The sequence below is a fragment of the Chinchilla lanigera genome, unplaced genomic scaffold, assembly GCF_000276665.1.
Source record: "Chinchilla lanigera isolate Chin_1 unplaced genomic scaffold, ChiLan1.0 scaffold00088, whole genome shotgun sequence".
Lineage (NCBI taxonomy): Eukaryota > Metazoa > Chordata > Mammalia > Rodentia > Chinchillidae > Chinchilla > Chinchilla lanigera.
This window is the reverse complement of record NW_004955489.1, coordinates 2,361,985-2,378,107: the sequence shown is the minus strand read 5'-3', so window position 1 is coordinate 2,378,107 and position 16,123 is coordinate 2,361,985. Positions and strand designations below refer to the sequence as shown.

The 16,123-nt window shown below is 47.7% G+C and overlaps 1 protein-coding gene across 1 annotated transcript in view; it reads left to right on the top strand.

Moving 5' to 3' along the window:
• Window positions 1–15,818, top strand: part of Diexf (digestive organ expansion factor homolog (zebrafish)) — a 24,873-nt gene extending 9,055 nt beyond the window's left edge. Inside the window, exons 6-12 of the mRNA XM_005404524.2 lie at window positions 690–1,100; window positions 3,576–3,795; window positions 5,225–5,427; window positions 6,825–7,007; window positions 7,115–7,227; window positions 7,920–8,165; window positions 15,220–15,818. Of these exons, the coding sequence (XP_005404581.1) occupies window positions 690–1,100; window positions 3,576–3,795; window positions 5,225–5,427; window positions 6,825–7,007; window positions 7,115–7,227; window positions 7,920–8,165; window positions 15,220–15,463 (1,620 nt within the window). The 3' untranslated portion in view covers window positions 15,464–15,818. The remainder of the gene's footprint in view (window positions 1–689; window positions 1,101–3,575; window positions 3,796–5,224; window positions 5,428–6,824; window positions 7,008–7,114; window positions 7,228–7,919; window positions 8,166–15,219) is intronic.
• Window positions 15,819–16,123: the final 305 nt, after the last annotated feature.

Here is a 16,123-nt window from a genome sequence, read left to right as displayed (position 1 = left end):
CTGAGGCAGGAGGATCAATGTGAGTTCAAGGCCAGCCTATACTACATTGTGAGAACCTGTCTCAGAAAAAAAAAAAGGGGAAAAAAGAAAAACTAGAAAAAGGAGGGTGGGGAACAGGGAGGAGGGAGGACAGACAGACAGGTAGAAATTGTGGATCTCCAAGTGTTAGGCATTGTGATGATTATCAAAGTCATGTAATCACAGAATCCCTGTTTTTCTAGACTGAATGTAGACTCCCAGAATGAGCTCCACAGGAGTGTGAGACACTGGCAGAATGAGCTCAGATTTGTTTTTTTTTTTTTTTAGGGAGTATTTTTGAGACAGTCTTGAACTCACTATGTAGCCCGGGTTGGCCCTAAACTCACAGTGATCCTCCTGCCTCAGTCTCCTGAGTGCTGGGATGACTGGCATGTGCCTAGCTGGAGCTGAGATTTGAAGCCAGCAGGCTTGGACTCCAGCCTACATTGCCTGCAAACTTGTTCTGGGTCCTCCTACCTCTGAGCCTGGTGTTCTTTCACATTCTGTAACAGGAGTGTTACGGCACCTGCCTCGCAGGGTTACTGGCCAGGGTTAAGTGAGATGCTCTGTAAATCGTAGAAGATTGTGGTAACTCGGATGTGTCCATGACTGCGTAAACTTCAGGCGTGGTGTTTCCCTTCTGACTCAGCTCTTGCTCTGTCTCTCCCTAGTGGCCTGTCATGGGCCAGCTTGTCTTTTCATCCAGGTTTCAGGAGATGGAAACATTTAAACCTCCAAAGGATTTTGACCTGAGGTTGCTTCATCTCCATAAGCCGCTGGAATCCACCTGGACCAAGACCAATGGCCAGTTCTTGTCTGATTCCCCAAAATCAAATAGCCCCTTCACCCCGCTCCAAAAGGAGCTCTTCTTAGTCATGAACTCCTACCGGGACCTGTTCTACCCGGAAAGGACTGCGCTGCGGCACGGGGAGGAGGTCCGCCATGTGTATTGCCTGCACGCGCTCAACCACGTGCTCAAGGCCAACGCCCAGGTGCTCAGCAACAACAGCAAGCGACGAGGCCAGAAGCCTGGGCTGTGCGATGATGATGGCTTCAGGGACCAGGGGCTGACGAGGCCCAAGGTAAGTGGCAGCAGGAGACCACCAGAGGGAGGAGGCTGCGGGAGCTGCCACTGTACTGCCTGGCACTTGGCAGGTACACGAGTGTGTGAATAATTGACCAGAATAATGAATGAACCCAAAGTGAGCATGTTAAACGGGCCAAGTAGAATCAGACAGTGCTGCCGACAGCTCAGTGGATGATTTCTTTTCTTTTCTTTTCTTTTTTGGTCTTTTTGAGACAGGGTCTCACTATGCAGTTCAGGCTGGCCTTGAGCTCACTTTGTAGCCCAGGCTGGTCTTGAACTCACAATGATCCCCCTGCCTCAGCCTCCCAAGTGTTGAGATTACAGGCGTGCATCACCATGTCCAGCTAAGTGGACAGTGGAGAAACTAAACAGTTGCTCAGGGTACTTGTGTTAAGGATTAACGCATGGTGTAGCTGAACAAATACTGCAGAGGTCTCCTCAGTGCTTAGAGCTCGGTACACTTTTTTTCCCCTTTTTATTGGTACATTTTGGATATACATAGCAATAACATTTACCATAAGGAATTTGTACCTTGTGACACATGTTTTCTTTTTTCCCATTTCCCTACCCTGCCTCCCACCCTTGTTCCCCTGCTTGTTTACAAAGGCTTTGTTTCCATTTTTCTTGTATTCTCTTTTTTCTTTGTTCCTTCCCCCGCTTCTTCCCCTTCTCATTTGAATATTTTCTTCCCATTTCCCAATATTTGTTATACAACTTGGTCCTCATTTACACTTTTGGTTTCTTACATTAGAGAAACAATACAGTGTTTAAACATGTGTCTGATTTATTTCACCTATGAGTATGCATAGGTGCATCTATTTAGCTAGGGAAGTCTCAAGTTTACCCTTTATGCAAGGGTAGTGCTCCATGGGTGGACTTTTTACCTAGTCCCTGTGTACCACGGGTGTGGACAGAATTCCAGCTTTGCAGCAGGCCCTGCTAAAAAGAAGCAGGGAAGGAATGGCAGAGATGGAACTCCAGTCAAAGGTTCTTTTCAGTAACCTGTGTAAATATGTGAACCTTGGCAAGAAAAATCCATCTGCCCTCTTAAAGTTACTGCTACTTCAAGTAGTGATCCCATGTATTTGTGCTTACAAGTCTAAATGTCAGTGGATTTGAGGTAGTAGAAAAGGAAATAAATGTCCTTTAATTGTTTATACATTTGTAGCTTGTTTCTTTTCCCTTTAGCTTGTGTCTTTTCATATTGAAGAAGCTTCATTTTTTAGGATTGTACAGTTTCATTATTGACATGGCTTAGAGATTTTTTAGTTATACCCCTTGTTTGCCAGCTGGAGAAACTGAAGCTCAGACACGAGTTAAGGTCACAGCTGGGATGGTAAGCCAGCCCCCGTAAGCATCTCTGTCCTGTACTGAGGTAAACCACTGTATTCCTTTGACCAGGCTGGTTTCTATTCTGGGAAACTACCTCTGCCTCAAACACAAGAATATTGAGGTTCTGTGTTTCATTTAGCATTGCATAGGAGACTAAGATTATATGTATTTTCTCCCTTCCTTCTTTCCTTCTTCCTTCCTTCCTTCCTTCCTTTCTTCCTTCCCTCCCTCCCTCCTCCCCTCCCTCTCTCCCTCCTTCTCTCTCTCTTTCTCTCTCTCTCTCCAGTCCTGTTTTTCCCATTGACTTCTGGTCTCATTTTGGTAATACTTTATAATCATTTCTGAATAGATTCTAGAATATGTACTAGAAAAGCAATAATGTTTTAATCCTTTTTCTTTAGTTTTTCTTTTTTTTTTTTTTTTCCTTTTTGAGACAGGGTCTCACTATGCAATTCAGGCTGGCCTTGAGCTCACTTTGTAGCCCAGGCTGGCCTCAAACTCCCAACGATCCTCCTGCCTCAGCCTCCCGAGTGCTGGGATTATAGGTGTGCGCCACCATACCCAGCAGTTTTTCTTTTTTTTTGGTGGCAAAGTTTATTTGAAAAAGTGAAGAGTAAGAGGGGAACTGGCTCTGCAGAGCGAGCTTGGGCCAAATAGAAGGAAAAAAGCAGGATAAAAGTACACCCTGCAGGACACAGGGCGGACTGTCATGAGGAAAGCCTCTTCAGTTTTTCTTTACGTCATTTATTTGGCATAAATTTATTGAGTGGGTCTTATGGATAAAAATCTGATACTGAGTTCTGTGGGAGATAAAGAAATGAGTAAAGACTCCTTGCCCTCAAAGACCTGCTTGATTAGCCTTGTATTTTGGCCTGCAGATGCAGCTGAGATGGGCGTTGCCCTGTGCTAAAGCTTCTGCTTGAGAAGCGACTCTCATGAGCCAGAGGGGCCAAAGTCCACAGGACCTGTTGCTTGTGATCGAGTATTGAGCTGGGCCCTATGCGAAAGGTCTGACATAGGCATGGTGCCTACCAGGGGCCACTCAGTGTAGGACTTCTGAGCCCTGCTTCCTCAGCAGGTGTGCCTGGGCTTGCCGTTTCTCCCCTGCCCTACCAAGGCTGCCATTGCCCCTGCACAGGTGCTGATAGTGGTGCCGTTCCGGGAAGCTGCTCTGCGGGTGGTGCAGCTCTTCATTAGCCTCCTGGAGGGGGACAGCAAGAAGAAAATCATTGTGAGCAACAAAAAGAGATTTCAGAGCGAGTATGGGTCAGATCCCGAGGAGAGACCACCCAACCTGAAGAGGCCTGAGGATTATGAAGCTGTGTTTGTGGGTAACATCGATGACCACTTCAGGATTGGTAATTCCTTCTTGTCAAAATTGGGGTGCTGTGGGATCCGTGGTGTAGCTGGAGCCTAGAACCCTGGAAATTGGCATTCACCAGAGGGCTGCTGACATTGCCACCTCTTTGCCAGGGGAGAACCTTTCCTAGGCTAGGGTTTGGGAGCCTCTGGGGCCAGGTGGAAAAAAGCGCTGCATGTTTCCAGGAAATGACTCCATTCAGCAGACTGCAGGAGGCGCTATGTGGACCTCTCAGGGAAGATGGGGATGACAAGGTGGAGCGGGTCCTGGGGAGGCCAAGACTGTTTAGAAAGGCAGACTTCTGCTCTATAGATGCTACCTCGGTCCACTTAAGCGCCCTCCTCGAGCTTTGCATGTTGTTTGCTAGTTGCTTTTTCAGCTCCCGCTGAGGCGGTTGTTTGCCTGGAAAGTTCATTCCTCATGTGCTTATTCAGAGGCACATCTTACCTGCAGGGTGCCAGCAGTGTTAAACTGGGAATATATAGGGAAAAGGTACTGTTCCTGTTGCCAGTGAAGTCCAGCTTAGCAGGGGAGGGAGTTCAGGGCTGCGTGTGCAGCAGGGCTTCTGGGTGCATTTAAAGCAAACCCAGTGGTCTGGGGTGGAGGCAGTGTGGTGAGGTCAGGGGTTGCTGCCTTTGTACCTTGTGGAAACCTCCGCAAGACTTAGCTAGTCATGGAGGGGTAGTTGGAGTGGAGGAAACTGTTTCAGATAGGAAAATGCTTGTGTAGAATCCTTTGGGGGCAAAGCCTGGGATGAGGTAGGATTCATTGACACAGGCTCTATATGACTTCAGGATATGTTTGGAACACATTCAGATATCCGCGAGCAGCAGGTGTGCTAGTCTGAAGCTCAACAAAAAGCTTTGGGCTGGAAATATGAATTTGTATAAAGGCAGTGTTAAAGCCACAGGTAGGAAGTAAATTTACCAAAGGCTTTATACGAGTGAGAGAATAGAGGGGCCTGCGGAAGGAGAGGTGTTTGGATCTGGAAGGATGTGCGGGGCTCAGTCAGGGAACCGGGCAGAAGAGGTGCTGAGGTCCTGGAGACTGAAGCAAGGAGCATTTCAGTGTCGATCATGCATTTGTGCAGTCCAGAAGTACAACCCTGTGAGTGAGGGTTGTTGGAAATTTGAGCAAGAGTCATTTCAGAGTGAGGATGGATCAGATCCTGAGGGAGACCAAGAGTTCTGAGAATGAGAGCTGCAGCGAAGGACTGAGAAGTGAGTGGGAAATTTGAAAGCAGTGACAGTTCTAGGGAGGCTGGATGACAGGAAGGAAAGGAGGAGAACGTGGGCACTAAAGGGGGTTGTTACACAACTGTAGCACAGTTCAGTGCTGCAGGGCAGAGAGATGTGAGGTGCCAGAGGGGCTGCTGTGAGAGGGTGGAAGACAGCCGTGAGCTGGTGCACGCTGTGTGTTCTGTGCAGGAGTGGCGATTCTTCAGAGGAGCATCCGGCTCTATGCCCCCTTCTACTCCTCGGACATCCTCCTTGCCTCCCCACTGGGCTTGAGGACCATCATCGGTGGGGAAGGAGAGAAGAAGAGAGATTTTGACTTTCTGTCTTCTATTGAGCTCCTCATCATCGATCAAGCTGACATTTACCTGATGCAGAACTGGGAGCATGTCCTGGTAATCCTGGTTATTCACATTTAGAGAAACAAGAAGTGCACTGGGCTTGTCTTAAAAGGTTATGTAAGTTCAAATTAAAATTCAGGTTAGAAACTGAAATATTCTACATTTTCCAATTTGAAAAATTCTTTTGTCTTTTCTTCAGCCCACAGATCAATCAATAAGTAAACTATGTAGAAATGTAAAAATTCTTTGCAGTTGTCTCAGATCTCCAGGAAAGGCTTCTTCCCCTTAAAGGCCTGGATGGATGGATGGATGGATGGATGGGGGTTGGGGGGTGAATACCCTCACAAGGAACATCTCTACCTCACTTCTTCATAGATTGTGCCCGTCAGTGGAGATAGAAAATCATTTCCTAAGGTTTTTTAATGTGGAATCTTTTTTTATGAGACAGCTTTATACACTTACTGTATTTTTTCCTTCTCTTACTCCTCTGCAGTTTTTTGGTTTTAGGGTTGAAAACTGCTTTAGAATGTCCTTATCAGGGCTTCTGTTTTTCTTTTTCAACTGGGAACTCACTTCTGCAACTGTAGCCCATCTAACTTGCAGGAATTTGGGAGCATGTAAAGGATAGTACATGCCTCTGAAGCAGGGAATAAGCTTTTAGTACCCCTGACGCTTTGATATATGCCGATTGATTGTAAATGGAAAAAGCATGTCAGTAGTTGTCATATTCTTTAATTTGAGGAAAAGTAGTTGTAGTGGCTGTGGCCTCTGGTGTTTTGAGAATGGGTGTCATAGTCATTCTCTTTGCTGATGAGCTATAACACCCGCCTCCCAGAGCTTCAAAAAGGAGAGATATATTTCGGTTCACAGTTGGCAGAGATTTCAGGGCGTAGTCAGCCGTCTCCAATTCAGGAAGGCCAAGGCACCCCCCAGTGGGGAAGCTGCTTACCTTGCGGTGGGTAGACAGGAAGCAGAGAGTGCAGGGAGGAGCTGTGGAGGAAGACACCCAGGCCACGCCCCAGGGACCCAGCTCAGCAGGAAGTCAGTTTACTGCCCTGTAATCCAGTTGCCTTCCAGACCCCTGAGACTGTGGAGGGCATTGTAGATTCAAATCACCACTAGGTCAGTGAAGCCACAGTAGCTCGTTTTCCATGTCATTATCCTTTTTGTACAAGTGTGGGGTTGTGGGGCCTGTAAAGTGACCAGAGTAGCATTTCAGAAGTTCCTTCGAAAGGAGTATTCCACTAGGCACCACTTTGATAGTTTTTAAAAGGTCTAGGAGGTGGCCAATTTCAGCTTATTTTGCTTACCCGGCAGGCCTCGGTTTTCTTGCTGTGGGTGGGGTATGTCCTCCATGGGGTCAGAAGAGATGCTCGGCTGGTGAAGTGCTCGGCACTGCCCAGCACAGACTGCTCAGTGCGCACTGATGGTGGCCTTCTCTTTGCTCAAAGCATTTGATGAACCACATGAACCTGCTGCCCCTGGACTCGCATGGAGTTGACTTTTCTCGAGTGCGGATGTGGAGCCTTAATAATTGGGCCAGGTACTATCGCCAGACGCTGCTGTTTGGGGCCCTGCAGGACGCCCAGATCAACTCAGTGTTCAACAAGTACTGCGTGAACCTGCAGGGCCAGGTGGGTGTCCTGGGTCCTCTGGCTCTTCACAAAGCAGACTGTCATGGTCTTGAGACAGATGATGGTGGCCGTGCTTGCCTCCTGACATTCTCACTGACCCCTGGCAGGTGGCCGTGCGGAATGTCCCCAGGACAGGCTCCATCAGTCACGTGCTGGTGCAGCTCCCACACGTCTTCCAGAGGATGGACTCAGAGAGCCTGGCCACAGTGATCGACGCCAGGTACCCAGCCTCCTGTTGAGCTCCTTGGGCCTTGTCAGGAGGTCTGACTTCGGCGTCAGACTTAGAACTGGACTCCTTGTGCGTGGATTGATGACCACTTAGCAGATTAGATGAGATCACTGGTGTGAGGGGAAGAAGCTGAGATCAGAGAGAAGTGGTGACTTGGCCTAGGTGTCCTAGTCTGTGCGTCAGTGCTCCTTCCCACTTGACTGTGGCATTTCAAATCACATTACACTGCTGTGTGCCACATGCGCTGTGTGCTGCATGTGTCACATGTCAGCAGCTTCGTTGTAAGCCCTCAGGGCAACAACTGTTTTTCTAATTCTGTATGTGTGTTTCCTCTTTCCTCTTGTGTTTAGTTAGCACAGTGGTGCCTAGCCCACAGGTGCAGCTCAGTGATTATTTTTTGACTGACACACTGATGATTGGTGTGGTGTTTACTTTCTAGAGTAATTCTCCCTGTATAATGGCGTTACATTGGGTAATGTTAGCACTTACTTTTTTAGGTCCAAATCAGGTTTTATACTCACCCAATCTTTCTGAGAGAAAGCAAGTCCCTAGCCCTGATGTGACCTCTCGACATGAGCTTGTGATTGACCTGGAGTCACAGTTGACTGTCGCGGCTCAACTCCAGGCTGTTTTTTCTTGTTCAACTCTGGACCATTAACCTTGCCCTTTGCCTTCCAAATCAGGTTTAACTTTTTTGTAAACAAGATTTTGCCTCAGTACCGGGATGCAGTCATGTCCCACACTCTCATCTATGTCCCCTCCTACTTCGACTTCGTGCGTCTGCGAAATTACTTCAAGAAGGAGGAACTGAACTTCACCCACATCTGCGAGTACACCCAGAAGTCTGCTGTCTCCAGAGCCAGGCACTTCTTCCTTCAAGGGGAGAAGCAGTTTCTGCTCCTCACAGAGCGCTTCCATTTCTACAAAAGGTACAGGAGTCCTGGTCTCAGCTGCTGTTGGAGGGGATGCAGCGCGGTCATGGCACAAGTCACCCTGGCTCCGCGACTGTCTCTGCCAGAGTTCTTTCAGCTCCTTGCCCGCCTATTCTCACATGATTGAGTTGCTGCTCAGATGTTCTCCCCTCACACAGGCCTTCCCCAGCTTCCCAACTCTTAGTTCCTTTCCACTGCTCTTGGTCTTTGCTCTGATTTATTAACTTCCTGTTATTGTCATTCCCTGCTGTAAGTGTTTTTGGGCAGCACAGATTGTTCTTGGTCTGTCTGTTGGCGGCTTCTAAAAACGAGGATTGCTGGAAGGTTGTACAGCAAGCATAACCTGGTGCACATCTGGAGTGTAGCTGTGGTTGTAAACCTCAAGCTCAACGTTACTGAGTTGAGTAGCTTGTGGCAGGGACAGCTTGAGTGAATACAGGCAGGGGAGGCCTTGTCACTAAAGGGGCTTCAGGGGCAGTGTGACCTGGGAGCTGGAAGCTGAGCACAGTGCCAGCGTGCAGAGGTGCACGAGGAGGGGTACACATGGTGACTTCTCCCTGGGTCCCGTGATGGCAGCAGGAGGCAACAAGAAAAGGGTAATGACAGAATAAGTTGACTGGCCTTTTTGTTATGTTTAATGTTCTAATTAGATAGTAAGACTAGCTTTCCTTTACTGCTTGGTGTTAGTTGTAGTCCTTTGTGTGCCTGGAGCTTAGATACTGTTTTGTGAACATTCTACTGACAAATAGAAAAACCTACTTAAACCCTAACACATACAGAGATGGAAACTATTCCATTACAGTAAGTCCTGACTTAGGAACAAGTTCCATGCCAGGAGAACATTCATAGGTTGGGTTTGTTCATAAGTCTGACAAAGTGAGTCTTACGTGTCTTTGACACAGATACGTGACATAAAGCATAAAAAAGCCCAATGCAAGGTCCATTTGTGTCTGCAACTCAAATGTTCGTAAGTCAGAGACTTACTCTACTTCTTTCTTCCTGGTTTCGCTGTAACATCCAGTGAACTTGAACTCTGATTTTACTGTTTTATTAACTGGAAGTCATACACGCTAATGAGGGGGGCATTTTCTCAAAGACTTCTGGGCAGCTCAACCGGAAGTCTCCCACCCTTGCGCACATTGGATGATGCACCTGTGGGCTACATGCCTTTTCATTTATGCTGACGTTGGGCTAGTGCTTCCAGATGTGTTCTCTTTACCAGGGTAGCCAGGGAGGACTCCAGCAGGCTCCTTGGGCATGGCAGAGCTGACGTGACCTGACCCCTTCAGATATTCTGCTGATTAGTTCATCTGAGTGGAGAGTTGAGAACTAATTAAATTTGTTTCCCAGCTCTGTTCTTGGCAGACAAGTCTGCTTGGCCAAAGAATATTAGTGAATGCCTGCTTGTTGGCATCATTATTTGTTTTGTTCTAGTAAGTTGTTTCCATTCATGTTGGGAAGTGTTTGGGGGAGGTTGTACTCACTAAGTCTTAAAAGCCCTTAGTTTTCTGTTAGCTCAACAAATAAAGCAAGCCCTTTACATGAAGTGTCTGGCTTGGAGAACTTCTCAGTGTGCTTGCCTGTAGCAAGTGTAAAGGAGGCTGGGCTGGGGACTCAGCTGTCTCAGCACCTCTCTGGGGAGAGGGCATGGTGGCAGAAGGGCTTCTGTAGACAGGACAGTGTCCTGCATTACACTGTGTGTGTGTGTGAGCGTGCAAACCGTGCTTCCCTGACAGCGGTTCAGAGTCACATCTCAGCCTGTGCCTTCAGCTCTGGGCTCCGGACCCCGTGGACCGGTGTTTCTTATGCAGAGAATGGACGCATAGGAAGTTCTCAGAGTTCTGCACAGGTAAGAAGCCTCAGGTTTCCAGCTAGCAGATGTTTTGCTGGAGTGATCACCAAGGTGATGATGGGCATTTTGGTCCTCAGTGTCTTCATGATTTGGTTTTATATTTGACTTTGAAAAAATAAGTGCGTGTATCTTTTTGTTTGTTTTTGTTTTGTATAGCGCAGGGCACAAAACTCAGGGTCTCACACGTGGTAGGCTAGTGCTGTGCCCCTTAGCTACATATGTTTCCCACAATAGTACCTGGCTCTGAAATTCTGTGTTTATATTCTCTGTGACAGCTGATAGTGTTAGAAAGGTGAGAATTTATTTTACTTGTTTATTTATTTATTTATTTATTGTCTTTTTGAGACAGGGTCTCAATATACAATTCAGGCTGGCCTTGAGCTCACTTTGTAGCCCAGGCTGGTCTCGAACTCCCAATGATCCTCCTGCCTCAACTTCCGGAATGCTGGGATTACAGGCTTGCATCACCATGCCCGACTGAGAATTTATTTTTGAGCTAGCAGAAATTTTCAGCCTGAACACTTGTTTTCTTTGGGAGGATGAAACCAGTAGTGTCTTAGGATTGGAGGGGTGCTGGTCTTGGTTGCCGTCCCAGGAATGACTCGTGCCTCTTTCTCTCTGCGTGCCCGCTTCAGGAAGGTGGCTCAGCAGAGCAAGTTGGAACCTGGATGGGGGTTTAGGGAACTGGAAAGGCTGCTGGAGCTGCCCTTACATTCCCTGCCCCTAAGGAGATCATATGGAGGCCCAGCCTTTCACATCCACTGTGGTGCCTCCTTGTTATTTACTACTTGGCAGGCAAAATAGACATCTGGAGCAGCCTCAGTTTTAGGTCCTTTGGAGGGTAAGATTGTCTTCTTCAGGGACCATGGAGAACTCAGAAATATAATAGGTGAGAGGGATGAGGGAGTCAGAGGGCAGAAAGGGTGCTCTGGTATGAAGAATCAGCACTGATTGCCCTCTGTCAGGCCCTGGTCACAGACTCCATTTCCAGGGTGCCTAGTCTGTTGTGGGAAAGTTGACACTGGCACCTTCCCTCCTCCCCCGCTTTGTTTTTCTTTCTTTATTTGTAACCCTTAGTAGTTTTCCTGTTTTGTTTTTCCTGATTACAGGAGTATTACATAGTTATTTTAGAGAACTAAGAAAAATTTTGATTTACAGAAAGGGAAACATACTCATTTATAATCTCACTGCCCAAAATCCCGATATTCTTATAAATATTTTTCTTGTCTTTTCATTTATTGTTTGAGGACAGGGTCTTGCTTTGTAGCCCAGGCTGCACTGAAACTCATGATCCTCCTGCCTGTCCCTCCTGAGTGCTTGGATTACAGGTGTGCACAACCATGCCTGGCTTTTTTGACATTTAAAAAATAATTTTTTTTTGGTGTATGTTTGCTCTTTTCTATATGAAAAATATCTGTGTACATATATAATCATTTGTAAGTTTTTTTAAAAAATACCTAAATTATGATCATGTTGTAGACTTGGAATATTTTTTACTTTATTGTAAATGTTTTAAGTGCTCATTGTTAGAAAGTTCAAACCTGTTAATATTCTGGTATATACACCTATGTATTATACATGCATTTTTAGGTTATGTGTATATGTCTATCACAAATCCTGTCTCAGTCACATTCTTACTTTTGGACAGAACACCTAACCCCGTAGGGGTATGTATTTATTTTGGCACACAGTTTTGGAAGATTTAGCCCATGGTTGGCTGCTCCAGGGCAGAAACTTGGGACCAGGAGATAGGAAGGGAGGCTGTTCGGGTAGTGATAAGTAGGAAGCAGAGAAGGAAGGGGCCGGGGAGGGAGACTCGTCCTTGAGACGCCCTCTTCTGGCCAGGCCCACCTCCTCACAGCACATCTAGCTGTGGGTGCATCAGTGAATTAATACATTGGTGAGCATGATGCCCCCACGTTCCAGTCACCTTCAGAAGCCCCACTTCTTTCTCTTTTTTTTTTGAGATAGGGTCTTGTTGTGTACTTGGTTCAGACTGGCCTTGAATTCACTGTGTAGCCTAGGCTCTCCTCAAACTTGCAGTGGTCCTCCTGCTTCAGCCTCCTGAGATTATAGGCGTGCACCACCACATCCAGGTTAATGGTTACATAGTACTGCTTTGTTTGCTTATGCGGTCAGCCTTGTTTCCTCCGTGGACAAACAGCTTTCTCAGTGTTTGCAGTTAAAATCCGCCCACTGTGTCCTTGGGTCCTGCATTCACAGGTTCAACCAGCTCAGAAATAAATAAATACATTAAAATTGAAGATGCTTTGAAAATTATGCATCTGTACTGAACTTAAACACTTTTCTGCTGTTATTCTTTAAACAATAACTACTTACATGGCATTTGCATTGTATTAGGGGTTACAGACCCTCCTCCTTCAGTGACCAAATTCTGAATTCCCAACTGGGTCATTAGCTAAATTGAATGCTAAATGAGGAATCATATCTCATGTGCACATTACAATATGCAGAACAAAGAATAAACAAGATGTGTAGAACCACACCCCCCCCAAATAAAAGATGGGTCATAGGTACAAGGGGCAGGTCAGAAGTTTGAGCAGTGCACCTCAGTTGGAACAGTCGTTAAACAGGTAGGTGGTTAAACAAATACCTAGAGAAGATTTAAGGTGTATTGGAGGATATGCAAAGCTATATCCAAATACTGTGCCATTTCATGGAAGAGACTGGAGCATCTGTGGATTTGAGGTGGTTTTTTGTTTTTTTGAGACAGGCTCTGCTATGCAGTCTAGGCCAATTTGAGCTGGCTACATTGCCCAGGCTGGCCTTGAACTTGCCAGCCCCTTGCCTCACCCGCTCACATGCTGGATTACAGATGTGTGCCACCATGCCCAGCTTACCTGAGGTTTTTGGTATCCAAGGTGTTGACTGTACGTGACAATACCAAGAACACCCACAAGCATGATTTTGGTGGCCTACTCACTTTAGGTGTTTCCTTAGGGTAGATTTTGAAAGGAAAACTTGTCAGTGTAAAAATGCTGTACCCAATTAAAAATTTGGTGCAATTGCTACTTACTTCCTATCTTCACCGCATCTCCCCTCCACAAAAAATTCACACAAAAAATAATTTGTACTCATTGGCGTATTTCTGTAAACTGCACACACTTGCAGGGTCTTGATAGTCACTGTAATGACCTCATTGTTCTAATGTCTAGGTGCTTTCTGTAATTTTCCACCGGATGTAAAGGCTGAGAGAAGCAATACACAGGCCACTGGTGTGGGTGGGTGCCACCGTTCTATTCTGGACTTGGGGGTTGCCATAGAAACAGACTCGAGCCTTCTCTCCCACAGATAGGAGAGTGCAGTGTGGGCTTGGGGTGTGAAGGGATTTCCTGGGCCTCCTGACTGCTTAGCTGTCCCCAGCAACACTCCTGTCCCTCCACCAGAGCAGGCCCCCACTGTGACTCCCTGCAAGGCTTGAGGTGTCACTGGATGGTGCTGCTCCTGCTGGACGGTGGTGATGCTAGCAGGTCCTTTCCATTCCGGCTTTGCTGGGGGCAGGGGTTGTTGTCAGGGTAGAGCCAGGCCTTTGGTGCCTGCTGTGTACCTTGGAGGTGTTGGGGGGAAGAAGCACCCAGCTTCTCTGTCCATGTGGCAGACCTGGGTCAGGATCAGTGCAGGAACCTGGCAGGACAGACTGATTGCTTTTGCTTCTTTGGTGAGTGCAAGTACATTGAGTTTCGCGTGTGCTCAGTAGGGAGAGATGGGGTATGGGTTCTGCCCCTCCCTTAGAAGCAGACTGCTGTGTCTGCCTGCCCTCCCCCACCAGGATTTTACCTCTCCCTGGGACCAGAGTCGCTGGCCCCTCTCCCCTCTGCCTTAGGCTTTTGCTGTGGATCTTAAGATATGAGTCTGGGCTTTGACACCTGCCCCACCCATGGGGTGGGGTCTCCAGGTCTCCTGCCTGCCTGCAGTCTTCCCTGCCATGCTGTCAGTAGAGACCTGGAAAGAGCTCCTGTAGAACAGACTAGGGGTCCTGAGCTGTCATAGGCCCATACTTGTCTTTTAAGAATTTAATAATGCAGCTACTTTCTTCCTACCCAGATTTGTGGAGCAGCCTCTATGTCTTGTGCTCAGCCAAGGGCTGGTGATCTTGTGTCCTGTTTTTCTTTTCTTTTCAGTGGGGCCTGTCAGGCTGGATGGAGTTCAGGTCATGGGTAGTGTTGGGCTGAAGCTGCCTTAGGATGGCGTAGGAGGTCAGGTGTCATCGTCCCAGCTCTGCTCAGTAACACCATAGCTTGAAACTGGCTGGGCTGGGAGGACTGCACCACGGAGAATGGCACACACTCCACCCCAACGCCCTCTTTCCTGCCGAGGAGGCGAGAGGTTTTCCAAGAGATCAGGACAAGCCATGAGATAAAGACAAGGCAAACAGCTGTGAGTAAAATGAAGCTCGCAAGGCAGCATAAAGTCATCAGTGTGAATAGCCTCGCCGTCTAGGAAGAGCCAGTACCCCGACAAGGTGTGCAGTCTTGGTGGCAGAGGCCCACAGGTAGTATCTGACCTTGCCTCAAACCGTGTGTGCATCCCTGGGCCCACACTCCGCAGCCTGTGTGCGGCCCTGTATGCAGGGTGAGAGCTGCAGTTCTGAGCCATTGGAGCCATTGCTTTCTCCCCATGTCTAATGGTCCTCAGGCAGGGGCTGTGGGTGGAGGAATTGGGGACCTCTGCCAGGGAGTCACATGGCTGCAGTGACAGGGAAAGATTAACGGGAGCGGTGTGCACCCTGTGCGTTTACTTTATGTGCTGGGTCTGATCTTGTCCCCATCACAGAGCATTCAGTTTTCCCTGATTAGAATAAGGGTGACATGAGGCTGTATGTGCCTACTTCTCTGTGACAGATACTTAATCCTGGTCCATGATCGCCCCACTCCACCTCGGCCTCCGCAGAGTGGGCTGAACAGTTGTCAGATTTCTTTGTGATCATAAGCCAGACGTTTGGAATTCAAGTATGTTGTCACAAAAGAAGCCCTTGTCTGGGCTGGGGATGCAGCTCAGTGGCACAAGCGCCTGCCTGGCAAGTGCAACGTCCTGAGTTCTGTTCCCAGTACCAAAAAAAAAAAAGCCGTTGTCTTGCGTCGTTGTCCCTGGCCAGAAGCAGCAGGACTGGGCTGGGCTCCAGGCAGCTCCTCTGAACTGCCGCTTGGGAGCTGCAGCCTCTTTGCTCTGTCCTAACAGGTACACAATCAAAGGCATCCGGAACTTGATATTCTATGAGCTGCCCACGTACCCTCACTTCTACAGCGACATCTGCAACATGCTGCGGGCCACCAGCCGGGGAGAGGAGGCCACATGGACCTGCACTGTCCTCTACACCAAGTACGACGCGCAGCGCTTGGCAGCTGTGGTGGGTGTGGAGCGGGCCGCGCAGATGCTGCAGTCCAAGAAGAATGTCCACCTATTCGTCACTGGGGAGCAGTGAGGCTGCGATCAGGGTACCATGGGCACGTGGCGGACCCATGCCTGACCCTCACGGGAGAAGGGCAACAGGCGGGACCGCGCTGGGCAGTGTCGCTGGCACTGCCTCCTTCCTTCTCAGCCTCATAGCCATGAGGTTACAGGGAACCTGAGCTCTGCTGAGTGGAGGCTCTCAGGCAGGAGGGACCTAGAAGGACTGAGAAATTCATAAATTGAAATTTCTACTTGTGAATCTTTGTAACCAGCAGTTTTTGTGTATTTCTAATTTATTACATTTGGTGGATTCTTTCAGATTTGTCTCTTTGGCCTACATGTCATTGCTTGTGAGAGCAGATTATAAGAAATGGGAATACATCTGATTGCTGTGTGTCATCTTAATTTTTTTAATTCATTAAGCCAAGAATGGTGGCACATACCTGTAATCCCAGTACTCAGGAGGCTGAGGTGGGAGGGTCCCTTGAGTTTGAGGCCAGCCAGGGCGACATTGTGAGTTCAAAGCTAACCTGGACTATATAGTGAGACCCTGACTCAAAAAAAAAGCTTATTGGTTCATTTTAGATACACATAATGATCACACTCCTCATAGGGAATTTGTACCTGTGCATGATCTATCTTGCTTTTTTTCCTCATCCCCCTCCCCCTCTCCCCTCTTCACCAGCTTATT